Below are 22,194 nucleotides of genomic sequence, written 5' to 3'. Positions count from 1 at the left end.
CGAGTAATATTTATTGTTGGCAAGAAAAAATTTTGTGGCTCTTTAAAAACTTTGAAATTTTGTAAATTGTAATTTTTGGCTCTTCCGACTCAAAAGGTTGCTGACCCCTGGTCTAGGCACTTTAAAGGTCTACCCTGGAGAGTCTATTGTTTACGCATGCACTCTCCCAGTTCTGTGATTCCTAATTCGAAAGAACTCCTATTCCCCCCCCCCCCCCCCTTGGATTCTTCCTTGATCTGTAGAGCCTATTTGTCAATTTGAATAGGGAGTTTACCCAGGCACTCCTTAGAACCTTGTTTTTGTCTTTGGGATCTGATTTAGCTATACTTTTTGCAAATATTCTAAATACCTGATTAATATATATGTAGATAATGTATGTGTGTATGTATATGAAGAAATAATATTTATAATTTCCAGGTCTCCATGAACAGCTTGGTTTGTAGTTTATACTTGTCGCTGTATGAAACAATTTAATTAACATTAGTTAAATGAAATATTTAGCCAAGCGGTTTTAATAATGAAGAGTTTTAATATAAAAAAAATGATGCTAAGTATACAGTCAATAAGTCAGTACTATCGATACGCTATTATTTTTGAAATATTTGAAAAAATAAATAAAAGACATATTCTCGCCACTGTATAGTTTATTTTGAATCACATAAAGCGCATTTTAATGACAAAGTCGACCATTACATAAATCATAATTCCACATGTACTTTCTAATGGATTGTGTATAAATTATGACTGAAAAAGGATGTTAACACAGCGAGGGTGATATGGTCATGCTGGAGACTCCGATTGCAGCCATTCCTTACCAATATCCTGGTTTATTGCCACATCTAGTAGAAAATTCCATTGCACATAATTTCAGTTATAAAGAAATTCAAATATACACTTTCAAAATAGATATCGTCAATAAGTAAAAAGTGAACACACCATACATTTTTAATTTTTATTCTCCCTAATCCTAGACTAAAATAACAAAAAAAATTATGTCAATACATATACACTAAAATTACTTTATTGGGATCGTATATTTATTTCACATATAAATAAATTTTTAAAATGACTGAAATAAAAGTATGCAAATATTTTTTTATCCTTACATATTATTAACATCTTTACTGATTAATTTTTCAAAAGTAGAGTTACAAACATACTTGAAAACAAGATCTAATATTCACTTTTAACATTAATGACTGCATTTTTAAAGGATAATGTACTGCAAGTAAAGAAATGGATGAATGATTTAAATTACATAAATATGATCATATATAAAAATTTAAAATAAAAAATAAAATTAGTGAAAGGCATTTTTGGAGATTATTTTATGCTTATATATTTTTTTTTATTATTGAGTATTTGATTTTGGTGCTGAGAGGCATTTTTCAAATTCCGCGCATCACAAACAATTTATGTTAAAACAACAAGAGATAAATCATCATTATTTGATATGTGAAATAGTAATTTATTTCGCAAATTTAAAATGTAATACTGACTGGTTGGTTATATTATAGTGTTTAAAATTGTAAAATCTTTGCATCAATTGAAAGTGATGATCGAAATTTGAAAGCCAGATAGCACCATTACATATACCAAAATTAAATTTATAAAACCTACTCAATGTAATTTTATGTACAAACTTTTTATTTTTCCCATTTTTAAAAGTGGATGTCCATTTGCTTTATTTTATGATAAAAGACTGAATCAAGTCTATACGTCAATTGTACATCAGTTTTGACCAAACGAACTTCACATATTTATAATCGATGGGTATACAATATTAGCAATTGCACAATATATGAATTTCCTTTCAGTCCATTAACAAATCCACTTATAGAGTGAGAAAAGCGAAATAATTTGATATTTTGTAAATAATAACTTTCATATATAACGATGCTAGAAAATTTGTTCTATGAACACAGGATGTGGCATTCTTTTCAATAATCTATCGCATACAATTCTTCAGATTATATATGTTATTTTACACATCAAACTTTACCTAAACATACAATTGTGACTCTACATGCATATATATGAATATATAAAGTATATTTTATATATAGATAAATGTGTGTGAAAGCTGAATTGTAGATGAAGCAAACGTAAAGATAATAATGATTTTGTATAGTTTTCTCTCTACAAGTGAAACTTTCAAACTCGCAATATGAATACAAGAGTCACTAAAGTTTGATATTGGTTATATGAATCATGAAACCCCTCCTCACTAACATGCAATTTAGTCAAGAGGAACAAAACACTATCATATACATAATTAAGAAATATTAACGATTCCTTAATTTACAACACCATACAGTTATTTATATAATCGCACAAATAAATACAAATACATGGATAAATTCAGAAAATATTGTTATTTATGAGTATAGCAATGGTAATTTTATATATTTATATGACAATTTCTCATGGGAGGTAACTCTTTATTGTTTACTGGACACAGCAAGAGTTCTTATGGCCATTTTTGTGCTTCAACCGAGATTTTGGCCGATATTTTTCAAGAAATTGCAACTGCTTTGCATTAATTGCACCACGTCGTTTGCTACAAACAAAAAAAAAAATACATTACACAATAAGCAACTACTTTATTATGAATTTATTATGCTGTGCAAGAAACAAATACTAACTCTCTGATCATTTCTACTGCTTCTTCGTATTTTAGTCCAAGCTCCATGAGAGCAATAGCAACCATGACAGGAGCACGACCAAGTCCTGCTACACAGTGTACTGCTACAGATGAATCGGGTTGATCCTGAGCCCTACACAAAAGAAAATCAATATTTTTAATCAGACAACGCTATCATTACCATGATTCGTCTTAGCGTGTGTGCACTTACTTTTGCCTCAGAGTTTCAAACCACTCTTCAACTACCTGAGTGGGAGGAAAAGTACCATCCTCGTAAGCTAGATCTTTCACTTGAATACCTTCAGTAAGAAGTGGCGATACTTCATAACTGGGTTCGCATACTCGCACAACTGTGCAAACCTTGTGTTTTTTCAGTTCCTATAAATTACCACAAAATTAATAAATTCAATTGCCACAACTACACATACATGTTATTGATTAATATTATCATAAACAAAGTATATGAAGAATAATATAAGTATATATCAATAACTAAATTTTATGCATATAACATTCAATAGTAATACTTAAAAATTGGTAATAAATATAATGAAAAGATTTACCTTTATATAAGAATTGATTGTGTGGTCTGAGGGACGATCCGTGATGAGGAATTTCATTCCTTTGAATTCGATAAGGGCGGGAGCCGGCCTGATATCTGTTTGCCTCATTTTGAAATTAATTTTATCACCAAAATGTGTATAAAAAAATCACTTGTAAATTAGGTTGACTGTTCAATATAATTAGCAATATATATTTTAGAAATATCACTACAATCACTGTTTAGTCTGAGAACAGAGGTAAGCACGAGTCAGTCTTTTATTTTTGAATTGAACAATAATAAAAAAAATAGTTCATTTAGAAGGCATATACAAATATTATTTATTATTATAATTATTATTTAGTTCCGAGTGGGTGGCTCTTGTAAAAATTCAGTACACTTTCTGATACGGTAACAGCGAGAGATATTTCACAATTTAAAAAAAAGTAAAAAAATTAACTTATGCTTTAGAAATCACTAAAGTTTGCACATGAACCAACGAAGGATGAACGGTCGATCACAACAATGGCTGAAGGCTGAGATGTACAATCACGTCGGATCAGGGATGAAATGAAGATAAAGCCACTATCGTAAAGTCACAATTGTCTCCTCAAGATGTTGCGGTTCTTCTCCGTTTGATGTTTTCAACTAACTTAATTGTAGCCACTAAATGATTCTGATATGCTTCGGCGAGGATGGTAGTCTCGGTCCCGAACGGTAACTGAAAACCCAAAAGCAAAACAAATTTAATTCCCATTCAACGACAACATGAAATGCACTTCAATAACAAAAATCACACATATGTCACACGTAAATTATTTTTAATAATATGTATGTATATAGTATAGCCAGAGCGACAGCTAGTGCTAAAATTTAAATCTTATTATACTGCCAACATTTAACTAGCCTCTGCCAATGACAAAAGTGATGAGTGACAAACTTATGTCATATCACAAGGAACAAAATCAAAATAGAAGTATCAACAAAGAACTTGTCTGCCAAATACGTTACTCTATTTCGGTACACGATAATCGTAATTTAAATTTCCACTTCCTTACTTTGAATATTCACTTTTACTCAATGAAAGTGTAACTTAAAGAAACTAGTGTTTTTAGTGAACCATCTAAATGACTAAATCATTATTTTATTAAAGCACTATATAAAAATAATTAAATATATGTAGATGAGAACATATAAAAAATAGTCACTTAATAATCCACAGGAATTAGTTGTTAAAATATATTGGATACAATTAATTACATTTTGCTTTCAATGCAAAAATGTATACAATCATAAAAGTTTCATTTAAGTTTTTTTTTCTAGCTTTTAGCTTGTTTCAAAATATGTTTGCCAACTTAGCTTGATAAAAATTTTCTTAAGCCATTAATTACAATTGCATTAATTCAGCTTCTACGGTCTTTAACCGTTTGCCCGCGGCCGTCTTCTATGGAAGCTTGGCGCGACAAGTCTGTAGCGCGGCTGTCTTCCATAGAATTTCTGAACTTTGCACGGGATTTTGTGCCTTATATGCGCCTATTTCAACTGTTTTAAGGTTCAAAATTGGTTGAATATATTACTGAGAGTTGAATGCCATCTATTCAATTTGCTTAGAATGAATATATACCAGTCAAAATTAGTTTTTTTTGGAACCATACTGAAACCTTGTATATGTGACGTCACGTCTGTTGAACAATGGCGACGATACGTCTCAATTGTATGATGAATGATTATTTGACAATTAAGCCAAAACTAAGAGACATATTATGTATTTTATTGTTTAAAATAATACTTTGTGTTAATTAACATATCTTGTTACTTGAGTAAATATTAAAATTTGTATTTAAGGTCGAAAACTCGATTGCCAAATTCGCGAAAAAGGTCCCGCGTACAGGGCTTGTTCCCTATATATATTGCCGCGGGCAAAGGGTTAATAATAATCTATTTCACTACTTTCTCCAGGTTGCACTCATTAGACTAAATATTCTTTCGCAAATTGCAATGAAATGTAGAATTGAGATGTGGGCCACAATTTAATACAAATAATTGCAAACGGAATGATCATTAAAAATATTATCCATTTCTCAAATGTTATTTTTTCCTCGATTGCTTCAATAAAAAATTGTTTAATAAACGGACATCTTCGTCAATATTGCAAATATATTGTTAATTCTTTAATTGAAGAAAATTCGATTTTTATGTTTGGTTTATGGACTAGACTTTAATGGATTGATATTTGTTACTTTTGAAGTCGAACCATTTCTATTTACGTACATTTGTGTACATATACAAATTTTGTTAAGTCTGGATTTTCAGAGACAATGCGGGACTCAGGATTTATATGTTGACCTCAGGACAGTCGCGGTCAAATAGGGACGTCTGGTAACCCTATATGGAACAGATGCTGCTAACTACGGTATTATCACATACGTATGTAAATAGTCTTAATAAGACGGCTAAATGCACACGTTCAACAAAACAAATTGGAAACGCCGCATCCGGCTACAATCTTAAGTGCAATATGAATCATAACAGAAGAAATGAATCACAACTTTAATTATAAACGTGTACAGTCCAATGAATACGAACATGATAACGATTAATTTCAATCATATAAATCGACCGATTGGTGTGTTATACAACATTAATAGTCACACAAATCAATTTGGAGTTGACTTTTTAGAAAATATACAATAGGTTGTTTGAATAGTTTAATGTCATAATTACCTGAACGATTTGGCGTTAGCGGGGCAGCAGGCGATGGCAGCGGGCGGGGGTGGCGGCATGGGGCGGCGGCCGCGCAGGCTGCCCACTCTATTTGTGCTGGGCCTGGCAGTACTCGCTGCTGTCCAGCCTGAACTCCATCAATGTCGTTGCCAAAGAGCACGCTTCCAACTGCACAACAATAACAACAATCAGCTTAAACTGTCCAATTTTCACTACGGGTCAAATAAAACTTGATTTCAACGCGCATACACAATCAAACCGAACATAGAACCAAAATAGCTCGACAGTCAAGCTGAAAAGAGAACTCGTCTGGGACCCGACATGTAAAATATGTATGAACGCATTGTTCAAATGATAAAATTCATACTTTAATATACTCAGTCTTGTCATTGTTTTATCCAATTGAATTTGGAACAACATAAGTGGACCTACAATAAGTAAATCTACATACAATCAACTTCGATTTGCTTATAACATGTTATTATTGATCAAACCGATCTGAAAGTTTCATCTACATACATATGCTAAACGCAACCACCGAGTCAGAAGTATGCCTTGGTGGTTTGGTTTATGTTTAGCACCGAGAGGTTACCGGTTTCGATCCCGTGCTAATCTTTAACGCTGCTGGTCAGACTTGGATATTTGTGACTACAAGTCGATCGATTGCTATCCGAATTTGGCAATTTATCTGATTTCATTTGTTGAAACGGTTCCTCCATCAAAATTGACAAAAACCATGTCGAAAACCGCTGTCAAAAATATCTGAATTTGATTTATGTTCAGTATGTATATATTTATCTAAATCCATAAATGTCTCTATGGATTAATTGTTAATTACGTGTTCTTCAGACTCGAAATGCAGCGATTTATGTAATAAAAAAAATGCTGCAATGTTTGTAATTAATTGTCTAGGAAGGCGCATTGGGGATTACCTGTTAGGCCTTCCTGGTATATGTATATATTATATATGTAAAAATAAAATAAAATATACAATATTGAACAGATTCATATCCAGTCTTAACTCTTCCCAGTCACACATATTATTTTTCAATATATGTACTATACTATATAGATTGTCAGACATCCGGATTAATCGGGATTGTCACCGTTTTTTGTATCGTTTCCCAGTGTCCCAAAAAAAGCTTTCGGAACGCCCAAAAGTTCCGGTTTACAACTTTTTAGATATTTATACAAATGTGTAAGCATGAACTATACAAAATCTAAAGATAAAATGTGGATGTCGAGTACAAACTACACCATGATAATCTTGAATTGAGAATTTTCTCTCACTCACAAAGCTCCGTTTAACACAGTCGGTTAAGAAACGCTGTTTGCAACAGACGCTCTTTTTTCATTTACTATCTGTGTCAACCGAATCCCGGCAACAGTTTTATTTAATCATACTTCGGTGAGTTTGTTACTAAAATTGGTTGTGTTACTAAAATTATAATGATTGTGTCATAATTTATACACAAACATTGATTGTGGTTACTAAAATTATAATGGTTGTTAATATGATTAAGATTTATAAAATATTATTTCAATATTTTTTAGTTTAATCGTAAAAAATTTTATGACTGCTTTTGTTCCCATTAATAAATAATAAATATTAAAATTTATAAATTTAATTTAATATATGTACATACAAAATTAAATGGTCTAATATGGTTGATTTTTTCAAGGTGGGATGTTCCGGTTTGATTTGCAAGAAATCTGACAACCCTATACATACATATATTATACAGTCAGAATCATGTTTTAATTAAAAATTTTTTGGGAATTATTTTGAAACATACATAATTGGAATTTTTTTTATTTTTATACCTAGAATGAACTTTTATAAGATGATAAATAAACCTTTTTTATGTTATACAGATAGTCACGAAGGCGTATTTTATTCATTTTATACTGCAAGATTCAAATTTATTGTAGGTCTGAATTAGAACTGTAGAAGTGCCGAACAATTGTAAAAATCTTATGCATTGAGATATAATTGTTTAATTGTTATTTTTTTTTTATTTTTTTTTTTTTTGTGTTATATTTTTTGACCATTGTGGCGCTTTAGGAATCCCTGTTATGCCTCAATGGTCTGTTTAGAATAAATAAATAAATAAATAATCTCTATTCAAATGAAGAAAATACGCCCCTTTTATCAGTGCAAATGCTGAAATAAAAGACACAATCTAAACTTAAATATGAGTGAATAAAAATAGTAGAATCGTTCAGATAGGAATTGGATTCGTTCCGACGCTTAATAACAGCTGTGAATGTTACGTTTCAGAACTGGTAAGATCTTAAATTTCTTTTGGACCACCACAAGTTGTTTGGCTTAAATTTAATATGTAGCACATTTCAAATGTACATACGAACCCTGGGAAAAGTTCCGTAAACGAAACGAGGTAAAATCCAATAAAATTGTCAAAGTATAGTCAAAAGACAGTTCTAATTCGAGAGCACTAACGGAGAACCAAGCCACACACAAACATCTTGTGCTGATCTGTCGTGGACCTCTGCCAAAAGCATTGAAATTATTTTCTTTCGGCCTTGACAGCGGCACTGACAAATTTTAACCGAGAACAGTAACCAAACAGCAAGCAACGCGAGGGTAACAACAACAAAACCTCAATAGTAACAAACAAAACCGGAAGCTTAACACGATCCACATCCGCCCCGACCAACACCCAGATCAACGGAACGAATCGACCTCGAACTTCTCAGACTCACAGACCTCCCTTCCTACAAATTTTGGATCACACAAACACCTCGCAGAAACAAACAAACAAACGGAACAGGAACGCGAAGATTGTTAAATGCAAAAATGCGACACTTCACATGGGGTAAACAAGAGAAGCGGCGCCAAATATGAAACTGCGCGATCATCTAGAATTAGCGCAAACACACATCACCGTCATAACGTCAATCAACATGACTCATTATCATCATTGCGACATTCGACACGATCATCCATTGTCCACGTGTTGGGATATAAACACCGTATATGCACACATATATGTGTATAATTTGTAACTCGTCGACGAACGGCGCCATCCATAGCAATATCAACAGGTAAAAACGTCAACGACATGCAGGTATACGGATCGGACGATAACGATAATTGCATACGAAGATAACGACGAAGCAACGTTCAAAATCGAATTCCACACACACGAAATACTAACGTTACATCAACTTGGAATTGAACCGTGCCCATCACAGAGAAGCACTAGTGCGACAAATTCAAACTGTTTTATGATTATTATTAAAAAAAATGTGGACAAAGAGTCGTATTTGTAATTTTCGCTGATTTCAGCTGAGAATAGTAACGCACTGCGAGAGACCACTCAATGGACTGAGAGGAGAGACCGGAGTTTGGCTGGCGTTTGTTTTGGAACAACGTTGGACGCCAACCAGTGAATGCAAACGAGGAAAGCTAAACAATCTGCATACTATGCAAGTGTGTGCATCTCGTTCCGATGCATTGTTTATGCTAACGATCCGTCAAACCCAAGTGCATATATAATAATAGCACCGAAATAGAAATACACACATTCTAAATATAGCCCCCCCCCCCGTGTATGTGATTTATTATATTTGCAAAACGATTAAAAGTAAAAGGCCCACGTAAACTATTGAGATAATCTAAAATCTGATGCAGTTGTCGGAAATAATCGTGATTGAAAAAATATTCGGGTATGAAAAGCGGCGCCTGATGTACGAGCTGGAAGTCGTCCAACAAACAAAACAATCGTATTTTATTTACATTATTTTTAAAACGTCTGAAAAAATCGTTCTAAAAATGTTGACAACCGCTGCTAACTTTCGACAGTTGACTGACGAGAAGAAACTTGAGTTGAATCAACTTAATGGTATCGCTTATATGTCTACTTTGCTTTCTTTGATAGTAAACATACTCAATTACCAAAATTTTCGTAAACAGATAAACGATCTAAAACAAATGTTTATATAAATTCAATTGACAAAATAAATTTATAAAATTCACAGTAAACAAATATTTAACATAGCAAATCGCTCGAGGCGTAAATTTTCATTACTAATTGCCATCTCATGTCGTACTTTATTATTATTTTCCTTCACAATAGAAAAAGGAAAACTAATAAAAACGAAGGGAAAAACCAAACGCAAATGTTTTGATAAACTTTTTGACCCAATAAAAAATATCTCACCTCATTACTGTTGACTCTAAATAAATTTCTCGGAAAAGAGTGTGACTCTTTTAAGTCTCGCGTCAAAGTGAAAGATGAGCAACACTTGGGAAAAAAATTTCAGCAAACAAATTTTTTCCAATAAAAAAAATATTACAACCAGATGTTCCTTTATTGAGAAAATATTAGAAAACTCAAATGTCGAGATGCGCATGAAATAAAGACGAATAAATTACATTTGAATTAATATATCAGACATCCAAGAAATAACAAATAAATCATGTTATATAAAGTATAAACATCAAGAGTATTCCCGAAATAAATATATTTTTGGACCGAGCTATTGTACCATAAAATAAATATTTTTGAATATATTTAGATTATAAGGAAAACGCAAACACTATATTTGACCGACATGGCATGATAATTTATTTTTTATTTTTATTTTTATTTTTATTTTATTTTATTTCATACCAGGAAGGCATTACAGGTAAACCCCAATGCGCCTTCCTGGCCAAATTACAAACAATACAGCATTTTTTATTATATACATACATATGTAAGTCGCTAAATTACGAGACACTGACAAACTCGACAATTAACGAGACATCTATGAATTGTACATACATTTTTATTGTAATATTTACATTAATCATACTCAAATAGTGGTGACATAGTGGGTAGGAAGGATTTTTAGCCAATTTTTAATCGGGAATCGTTTCAACAATGAAATCAGAGAAAATTGGCAAACTCTGATAGGAAACGATCAACCAGGAGTCACAAATCCTGGTCTGACCAGCAGCATTACAGATATACTCAGAAAAATTCTTTTCAATCGAGGTCAGCTCAAGGGATCGAACTCGGCGCCTCTCAGTGTTAAGCAGAAGCTTAACGACCGAGCCACGCTGCTGGCTAATATATGTATGTATGACAAAACACAAACAGTCGAAACTTACACCGAAAAAATCAATCATCATCATTTACAGCCATTCACCATCCACTTAATCCCCCCATTTTCATTGCGGCTTTCCTTTCACCCTTTAAAATTCTCTCGCGTACCTTTATCCACCTTTCCATCCATTCTTATAGCCACTTCAATCTCTTCACTCCATTATATCTACTAACATTGTCATACTTCTCACCCACGTATTCCATTTCATATCTCTCTCAGTTATGTCTAGTATTAGGGGCGTCATTTCAGCTTTTTTCAGGGGACAAAATTTTTGAACAGTAAGGAATGACTTTCAAGGGTCAATTTCTTTTAATCATTTTTTATTTATATATTTTTATCAATAAAATTAATAGTAAAATAACTTTAAAGGATCAACGACTTTATATCTTTCAAAGCAAGACATACAACAAAACAAAATATATTTGGCAGTTAACATTTTTTTTTCTGGGAAAAATCGACGTGACAGTATTCTAAAGAATTTCAATATTCTATTTTTGTTGCTTTAGTATTTTAATTCAAATTCATAATAATAAGTTAAACAAAGTGGATAGTCCCGTTCAAATCTAGGGGGGGGGGGGGCAGCCGCCCACTCCAGCCCTCCCAAATGACGTCCCTGCCTAGCATACAGCGTTCTATACTTCTTTTAGCGCATTGGACTTTGTGTAACATTTTGGCATTCAATGTCCAAGTTTCACATCCATGCGTCATCATTCAAATTAAATAATAACAATCTAAACCGACTAAACATCGTTACTTTACGATTAAACAAACCAAACAACAACCATACATATAAAAATACAATTAAATATCATAAAGATAATCTTATCTGAATACGATAAACATTTAACTTTGATCCAATAGATAGCAACAGACAAAACCCAACAACAGACGAGAACAAGTCAATCTAGAAAAAATAGACCAAAAAAAAAAAAACCGGTCAATTTAAGATGCAACTTCGTAGTAAAAATATTTGATCAAGTGCCAAAGTCAAATTTGCGAATGTTTAGCGATCACGTGATCCGGCCAAATTAAAATTCGTAATATCCCATGACCTAAAACCATTCAAAAGTCATAACATAACACACTTGCTCTACGTCACCTAATTCGTTGTACACGGGACAGCTGAATATCTAAATTTCGTGCGAATTTGAAACAGTTGCCAACGACGACGAAACTTCGCTTAAAATTTTAGCGCGAAACGAAAAAAAATAAATAAAACAGTTTATATTTTAGAAAGCCACAGCTGAAAGGGCGAGTCCTTGATTTTGTAAGCGAAGCCTTTCATTTTGTCGACCGCGAATATTTCGCGAGCAAAATTACGGAACACGCACACAAACGAACACGACAACCTTTGTACAACAAACAGTGCATAATTACATTTGTTACGTTAGCACTGTTAGCAGTATCATGTTTTTTTTAATAATAAATATACGTGTAAAATTCAAACAACACTACTCTATTGTATATATGTACATGCATTTGTTACCTTGCATATTGAAAACACTACTTCTGTTTGACTTAATTCACAAATTGTTATCATTTATTTTAATTCGATATGTCCAGAATATAGGGAAAGTAGAATGAACGTATTGCAGGCCACCAGTATTTTTAGATATTGTTAAACGCAAAACATTCAATTTAATGTTTTGGGAAATATTTCTCGAAATGAAGAAAATTAGACTTATGCCACTTTCAAATATTTTAGGTTTATTTAGAGTTTGGACCATTGTGGCATTACAGGAATTCCTAATGCGCCACAACGGTCAAAAATATAGCAGAAAAGAAAAAAAAACAATAACTATAAATTAGAGATGATAACAATAAAAATATATATCTATGTTTATACACAAACAAAAATACATTTTACATTTAAATATAACGGCTCATATAATAAATGAGAATGAAAAAAGTAACTTTTGCCACTATGTAATTGAGTGGAGAATGAACGGTAGAAAGCCGCGTTTGGATAGCTAGCTGTCATCGCTTCGATCTCGCACAAAATTTCGATGTAATTTTTAATCAGTTTGTGAACGATTAAAATCATCTAGCTTTACATCGGAGCCATTAGTTTACTTAAATGTTAGCTAACCACAGTATGTCGGTAAACTATCAAAGCGATCTAAAGAATGGAAGTGAGCCACAAATTTCTGACTTATATAATTTTCATTACAAGCTAATAAAAATAAATGGGTTTATGTTATGCGAATCTATAGTTCTCAATTTAAGACTATCAAATTTGATATTAGCAAACTTTAACATTCTCCATTTTGTGTGTGGATTTATCTTTACCTAAACTGCAGTGCTTTTAAATCTTACTAAAAGTAATCTTACTTTGAAAATACAACAGACTAAATAAGAAAGATTAAAATCAAAAGAGATGCAGATAGGGATGATTGAAAGGTATAGTCCATTTTCCTATTGATGAAGTTCGTAGTATTAGTGAATGGTGTCTATTACGAAGCACACCAACCAGACAGATAAATCAGGATTAGTAGAAAGTAACAATCTTGACTACAATCAAACAACAGTACCTATCAGAAGATACATAGTCCAATACAACCAGTGAGCATTAAAAGATTAAACTAAACGGTATTCAATTGTATATAAGCGTAAGTGATTTTCTAGATACACACACAGGTAGATCTACATGTTTATATCATCCTAAAGTGATAATATGTTTACTTACTTCTATGAATAGGTAGTCAATAAATCCAACATGCACGATTGACTGACTGGAGGTAGAACGAAAATAGACATGTTTTGAATACATACGAGGACACCAAATTGAAATACATATTCCATTACAGTGTGGTAATATGTTTCATAGTATAACTTGTATATTAGGAGGGGTTGAGGTGAACGTGAATTTAGACGATATGATCTTAATAATTCGATGGGCTTGCGAACGCAGAGGCCAAATTGGTAATTAACCTGCGTAGAGGCGCACAATCCCATTAGTTGATTAAAAGGCTGATTAAATTAAAGGCAACACAACCGACGTGGAAAAATATACTAACGACAAAGCCTTTTTTTTCATTAAAGCCTGACAAAAAAATTAAGTACACACATAAATCAATTACGCGACTAGTCCACAAAAGTTGAATATTTAAAATTTATAAACGCATACATATGAAAAATAAACAGCATCTAGAGATCTTCGTCGACATGGATACGTCCGAAGTACGTACATAATCGTTGCAGACAAGACATCAAATAAGACACATCCTGCTTGGCAAATTCGTTCGTTAAGCGATTGTAACTCTTGTCATTTCCTGCGTCAATGAAACGGCGACAGATGTTGAGCATGTCATCAAATTCTATGCGTGTTACTCAACAATTGTATGTACAACATTAAATGGGAAATTTATTCGAAAAGCCAAGCGAAAGAGAACATGCGGCACCGGAGTCGCACATGGCTCTTTATATGACAACCGCAAAATTTTCATTATTTTTTCAACAATATTACTACGTATGTAGGTGGGTTTTTTTTTTGCAGAAATATTCCCATTCAATATTACACTTTGGGCACAAACAGTCGCAGATATAGCATTAATGAATTATCACTGTACAGTAGTCATATGAGATCGACCGGGCCGAGTCAGTCAGAGTGTACTCGTACATGTCAATATTTGACTAATATCTCGACGGTATCTATCATTATCATGTATAGCGTTATTTTATTTGATTGCATAAATTTCTATCATTGGTGCCATGACAGGAATTAAACCAACATATGGTTAGATTATTTTTGTACACACTGTACGAACAATTTCAAACATTGCAGTACAATTATATATAGAATACAATAGAGACCTATGTATATGGAAAAAACTTCGATACAGAAAATTTGCGAGAAATACATTTTTACAGAGTAGGTATGCAGGTAACATATTTATAAGAATCAACCATTTTGAGATGCCAGACACTAAAAATTGCGGGAAACTGAGGAGGAGGACACCGATTTATAGGATTGGTCACAACGATTAAGCTAGATAAATCAGAACATTCTAGCGATCTGTGTTTTAACAACCACCAAGATCTCACAAGCAGCGTATTTGGCCGGGACTTAAACCCACGACCTCTCTCTACTGGTAAACAGTAACTCTTCCAGTGAGTTACGCTGTGTATAACATCAACCGCTCTTCGTTTATGCTCCTTAAAGTTTTATGAATGATGAAATGCTTAAAATTAAGTGGAAATACTGTTTGAATAGTAAATATACATAAAAAATTAAATAGGTTAAACGTTGCCAAATTTTGCTGTTTTTCATTTCTGATTTGGCTACTTGCTCGACAAGCATTCCCAGCGACTGATCTGAGTACATTTCGATTCGAGAAAAGCTACTTTTATGACTAGATTCCAGACCGAACGAAAAATCATCGGGAGCCAAAATCATCGCATCGAATGGATTATTCCACAAAATTACCAACGGCAAAAAATATTATTGGTAAACACGAGAGAGAGAGCAAAAATACGCGTCGGGTGTGTGAAAAAATAATACGAAAATAGTTGTAATGTGCGAAGACAGACCGAGAGACCCACTAGAGGGGCGTTTACACCGACACGGACAATGCCAACAAGACAATCCCACGCAAATTTTCACTAACCGCAAAACGCGTTGTCTAAATCGATAATATCTAAATCGATTCTAATTCTAAAATTTACAATTAAGCAAATATGCGGAAGAACAATACATAATGCACATCCGTTACTGGTGCACCCGAGAGCAAGGTTTCAAACACGACTCGGAGCTAAGCTGGCAACGTGAAAATCGGAACAAGGTCGGGGAAAATGCACAACGCAGTTTTCATTATTTTTCCGCATGCACCTACATAGCTCTACATTCGCTTCACGGTTAGTGTACTCTGCATAATCAAACAAAAGTTTGTAAAACATAAACGATCCCAATAAAAGTAGGAGTCTTGTTAACAGACATTCCTTTGAAATAATAGTAGAGTATCAATCAGATCCAAGATCCAGACATTCAAAATGAGATATTTCAGGACTTTGGGATCAAATACAAAATCCTACATATATTGAGAATTCAATTAAGTTGGCTAGGGCTCATACCTATTCAAATAAGGAAAGGTTACGGTAGATTTTCGTATAATAATATTGGTAGAAGGGGATTGAGCTGATTTTGTGAAAGGTTGGTACTCCAGTGGGACCAGATTCTACATAGTAGTAGCTAAAGATCCCAACCCAATTTTAGATAAGGGGAAGAAGACAATGAAGTCATTCAGTGACAATGGATATGGACGAAACATCAGAAGATAATTAAGGGTGATAAGATTTTTTTAGTTTCTACATACATATTAGAAACTTGGATAAGAATTAGAATATCTGAAAACAACAAATTGCAAACTGAAAACAGGCAATCGGATGACTACAACGTCTATATTTTAAATCAGACACCGAGTATTAAGAGATATCTGCTACAATATCCGGCATAAATTGCATTAATCGCAACGATAGCGATAGATAAGCATCTGCACAAATTAACGTCGAATTTTAACGCGAAACGTTTTGTATCACAAACGCTATCATACTCGATAAGAATCGATAGTAATTAACAGCGACACCGTTCAGATATAATAAATAACCTTATATTAAATCGCCAGAATGCGACAAATTGGGAACTCTTACCGGGTTCGTTCACGACATAACAATTCGCAAAGGTTACCGTGATGATAAGTAATGTTTGCATTTGACAATCTGGATATGTATTTGTGTGAATACGAGACTATATTTATCAGTTACGCAGCAGATATTTCTGGGATACTGTCGTCACACAACACACTGTGGAAAATTCTACAAGTACTTTTTCCATTTTCAAGCCTGCATTTTAATTGGAGCATTTCCCACGCTCGATAAACAAAAGCGTCATATTTACATAAATACAAATCCAGACGACGTTAGCTCGATAATATAATGAATGGATGCGATCACGTGTGTGGATTCGCGATTATTGGACATGAGGAAAATTGCAGGCCATGGGTTCAAACGACGATTATTTCCGAACGATTAATAAACCAAACGAGCCGACAACAGTCAAGTGATTTTTTTTTTTGCTGAGAAACATTGAAGATAAGATTACCTGGCGACGAAAATAAAACAGCAATATAAAGTAAAGGACGCACACGGGTCACCCGATGGTCAATGTCAAGAAACTGATGTTCGTATAATCCAATTCAAGATTGATTCGGTTTAGAAAGAAAAGAAAATGTTATTCTTGCATTAATGTATAAAAAACAAACAAATATAATCTCAGAAATGTAAATGCGAACAATAGACTATTTTCAATTACATATTCACGACATTGAAATATGCACACACGTAACAAAACGGTCGAATAAAATTAGCGATTCCCAAAATCACACACTAATATTAGAAAACCGTGTATTTATATTATATAAAAAAGAGGCTACACAAAACTATAGTAATATGACAATAGCGTGCGATTAATGTAAATACCTATGTACAAAAGACAGAACCATTTTCGTATTTCGTGATCGAACAATGAGTCTTTCGAAAACGTGACTAGAGTTGACTTTTCTATCTATGGACGTAACGAATTAACTATAAAAACATAACCCAACAATAAACCAATATTAAAATTAACATAAGAAGATGAATGGAAATATTCTCTATTCCGCATGACTATGCATAATTTGTTGTTAGCCTTGATGGAATATTTCTGATGAACGTTTTCAACAGAAAATGTACCGCCTACTATTAACCCTTTGCTCTATTAGGTAAGAATAAACTCAACATTTCCACCATTCAAATACCAATATATGTGTAGGACGAATTTTGTGTTTTTCAATATTTAACAAACGCACATCGTATATAAAGTAATTACAAATAGCTTACATCCCACACGTTTCTTCTGAGAAAAATGTTATTGAAACAATTCTGTAATAAAATGTGAACCCATAAATTGAGTAAGGAATAATTGAAAGCGAAAGTCATAGGATTCACGTTTATTTAAACATAACACTTTCGATGAGCAATTTATATTAAAATCAGTAGCTAATCAACATATGTATATGTTGTATTTAATATAAATTTCGTAAAATAAGCAATGAATACTATTTAAGACTAACATAGCTGGACAGGGCAGGACTAAAAATTAACGTAGATAAGACTAAATTAATGTTGAACCAAATAAATATTGCATACCCAAAAGAATTATATTAGACAATATGGCAGTAGAAATAGTTAAAAATACGGGAATAAAGAAGAGGAAATATGAATACGTATAAAATTATGATGGAATTAGGCGAATGAACGCCGTTATTCAAATCCAAAATGCCACTGTGCCAGAAGAAAAAGATCTTCGATCAATGCGTCTTGCCAGTATTCGAAACTTAAGCACTGAACGCCAAAATGCTGCATAAGATCCAATGCACTCAAAGAAGTACGGAACGCTGTATGCTTGGCATGACAAGAGTTAGAAAACGGAATACGTGTGTTAGAAGTATGACAAAGGTGGTTAATGTAATGGTGAAAGTAAAGAAATTGAACTGGTAATGGGCGGGTCACATAGCTAAAGAAGAAATAAACCTCATACATAAATTAAAACAAATCAAAAATGATTACGTCGAAAATTAGACAAATAAATGATGGAAATACCTTCACCGACGAAGTTGCATGCAACACTGTACTGAAAACAAGAATTTACTATAATTTTAGATACGACCAAAAAGCAAATACGGAATAAATCAAAACGTCGCATAAACACGCCGTAGATTCGGTAAATATATTATGCAGATATTTCGGAACGTACCATACGACTTTATACGGTTTTTATCAACCGTCAAATATTTACAACGAATCTGAGCATTATACGAAAACAATACGTAGAGGCCGCAACCAGCTTATCGTCTACGGGAAAATTCCGTGGGCGAATTATATGTTTCAATATTACCGATAACGGTAACCGCGCGTCACAGTTTGAGAGGCGGTGGCTCGCCTGTAAATAGGTCGCTTTCTTCAATGCAAGTGTGTCAAGACTTGACGCTGCAACAGACCGGACTAAAACGCAGACCGACCAGCTTTCCTCGACGCGATCTATCGACGCGAGGCGAGATGAAAAGTTCACAATTTAAAACAAATCGATTTTCCAATGAAAGTACACATACATACGTATGTACATACAGTATCATTATGCAAAACGAAACGCAATAAAGCAGCGCAATTGTGCACGAATCGATAGTAAAATGCGAAATTGCATCACGACTGTTTCACATAACAATTGGCGATGAAAATTTTCACGACTTTCTACGCGTCGCTTTTCCAGCTCTACGTAAATGCGCAATACGCGTGGAAATTTATATAAACTTGTTTATTACGAATACAGTTTCCCCAGTTTATGAACATACGTACGTATGGATGTATTGTATTATACGTTCGTGTCGAAATGTAAATGCATCTTCACATAACAATGACATTGATTAAATGAATCGATTCAAGGTCTCCGGATGACGAATTGTTTTCCCGACAATTTAATACGATGTTCTGCGCTCGTCAGCTTTGAGATACAAATCGATCCATCTTTGTGTCGGTATGCGTACAAACATACATACCTGGAAAATCGTGATAGGTTTTACATGCGTTCAAATTATCACAAGTAGATTTATAGGTGAAGGCGAACAACTGCGGCCTCAATTTAGGTACAACTGCCGCAAAATTTATCTGTCAAAACGGAATTAAGACCAAATAAGTCGAAACCGAAACCCAATAAAAGCATTTGTTCATAAAACAGTTTTCAGAGAGATATTTCGACATACATTCGATTATTGCATAAACATGTATGTACATATTTTAAACGCGAACCAAACGTATCAAGTTTTTTTGTCGAATCACTTTTAATTTTAAAAAAAATCGATTGAAAAATTATACAGCCCACACGTGTTTTCTTTTAATACTAGTTATTTATTCCACTTGACAACGATCGCCAAAAGTCACTATTTTCGACGAAAATTTGTTTACTCAATTTCAATAGCGAACTGACAATTAGCAAGGCGTGTCTTCGACCACCTGTAAAATCACAGGTGGTTGGCTCCAAATCTTTATTCGCATTTACTAAAATGAGACAAAAGTACGACATCAACTCGAATTGATTACTGAGGTCTAACAAATCGCCCTATCTCACCATTCACATTTGCACAAATGGGCAACACTGAGTCCGAAATAAATGTTCATTACTTCAAAAAAATGTCAGCATCTTCGCACAATTTAAATTTAATAGCTGTCGATTATCAACACAATTACGGAAAATTGGATATTTAATGAAATAATAAACAGTATTACAGTTTTAAAATAGAGGACGACAGGGAGAAGCAACAAGTGTCAACATCCAAACTTAAACTTTGAAAACTACGGCACTTTTCTATGTGTTTCAAAAATCTGCCGCTGTAACCGAATATTTTGTCTGACTTGTTTTACATAAATTGAGAACAATATTATTGTAGCGTGGGCGCGTAGAGGATTTTCCAAGATCGGGGCGAAAGACGCGGCGAGTGATGGTAGACGTAATTTATTTTTCTTGATCCGTCGGCCAGCCAGTTCCGAATGAAGCACGGAACAGATCCGCCGAAATGCTTATACACAGCGTGTACTCTGGTCACAAAGAGATCATTGGTCGATGAATCGCGAGGCCTTTTTGGCGCGAATGCAAGATCAGGTGATCGGTACTAGTAAACGAGTAGTCGACGAGCACCAAACGCCTGATCTTAACGTTACAGTATTAATAAGGGAACAGGCGTTGAGTTTATAGTATTATATAAACTCAGCGCCATTCTTCAAAATTTGAATCAATGACGTTCAAGGGCGAAAACACAGCGGTGAATGTGGCACGTGGTTTTTTTTAGATACTTTAAAACATGTGAAAAAAATAAGCCGTGCCATGCACAGATTCGTGAAACGCCCAACACGCCCCGTCCCAAAATGACCTTCTGGACCTTTTTCGGTAAAATTGTATGCTTGACAATGATCAATAACGGTGTATCCCATATTTGAAGAAGTGTAGGAGACCACCCACAGCGAGGAGCCATGCACACGACGTGCCATTCACCGCTGTGTGTTTTCGCCCCAAAACCCCTTCTTCTACATTCCTAGAAGAAGAGGTTTTGAAGGGAAAACAGACCGATGAGCATCAAATACCCTTGCTACACACATCGCCTGCTGGATTTTCACCGTTGAAAGGCGTAAAAAATCAAAAGCAACAAAACAGACAACTCGAGCTGATCGTCTCCGAGCGACGTCACCACTCGATCAAATCAATTTGCAAGTACCGACGACGGGAAACGCCCAAGCGAACTAAAAAGCGACTGACCACAATAGGTCGCATTAGAGGACACGGTGAGGTGGTGCAAAAGAATTGCATTATTCACAAACCAACGTGCGACGAGTGACAACTACGACCAAATAAAAAAAAAGGAATCCAATCCAACACAAAACGTTCTAAAAGCGTTCGTCTCAAGCAAACAGCAGTAGCAGCAGTAGCAGCAGCAGCAGCTTGGTCCGGATGGCACCTGTTGATCTCGGCGCGCGATCTCTATAAATAAAAGCAGAGACTTGTCGCCTTACACCCAACCACCAAATACAATGTCGACGAGCGGAAACTAGACAAAAATCAAAAAATAGTATAGATAGCGCGCGTCGTTTAGGCGTACGACGTTATCACACGCCTAGGTGTAAAGTTCACGGCACACACATTACATGCGTATAGTATCGAAATGGTATGTCCAAGTCGAAGATTGTACATGTAATATAATAGTAGGCGAGTGATGGTTTACATTATGGTTTTGACAGTGATCGCTCGCTTGACCATGAGAGGCGATATCGACGGTCAGTGTCACATGTCACATGTCAGCGCGGCTTTCCGGCTAAAACTCTGTCACAGTTCACATTGCAAAGGGGCAGCACCGCACGACACGGCTGCCGCAATACAACTGACCGCGTACGTGCACGATACGAGCGATTATCACCCCCCACCATCTGGCCCACCGTCACGTCTCGGCCAATCGCCGCGCGTCTTTTTTTTTTAAATTTAAATTTTGTTTCTTCTTTTTCGATTTTTTTTCAAATTATAATCTACCAACTGCATTAGAATACAAAATGGCCGATGACGTTCGAACATAACGCGACATCGTAAAGCCGATGA

General features: G+C 34.3%; 1 protein-coding gene across 3 annotated transcripts in view; it reads right to left on the bottom strand.

Moving 5' to 3' along the window:
• Positions 1-633: 633 nt before the first annotated feature.
• Positions 634-22,194, bottom strand: part of PRL-1 (protein-tyrosine phosphatase 4A family member PRL-1) — a 44,221-nt gene continuing 22,660 nt past the window's right edge. Inside the window, exons 1-6 of one of the 3 annotated variants that reach the window (XM_077440357.1) lie at positions 21,827-21,979; positions 5,910-6,077; positions 3,208-3,906; positions 2,856-3,022; positions 2,646-2,777; positions 634-2,560 (exon numbers count right to left, since the gene is read on the bottom strand). In XM_077440357.1, the coding sequence (XP_077296483.1) occupies positions 2,449-2,560; positions 2,646-2,777; positions 2,856-3,022; positions 3,208-3,315 (519 nt within the window). In that variant the 5' untranslated portion in view covers positions 3,316-3,906; positions 5,910-6,077; positions 21,827-21,979 and the 3' untranslated portion in view covers positions 634-2,448. Of the gene's footprint in view, positions 2,561-2,645; positions 2,778-2,855; positions 3,023-3,207; positions 3,907-5,909; positions 6,078-9,088; positions 9,261-21,826; positions 21,980-22,194 lie in introns of those variants that run through there. The other 2 variants (XM_077440358.1, XM_077440356.1) reach the window with 2 other exon arrangements.

This window comes from Arctopsyche grandis, chromosome 10 (assembly GCF_051622035.1).
Source record: "Arctopsyche grandis isolate Sample6627 chromosome 10, ASM5162203v2, whole genome shotgun sequence".
Lineage (NCBI taxonomy): Eukaryota > Metazoa > Arthropoda > Insecta > Trichoptera > Hydropsychidae > Arctopsyche > Arctopsyche grandis.
The sequence above is the reverse complement of the archived record's forward strand: the minus strand, read 5'-3'. Positions and strand labels throughout refer to the sequence as shown.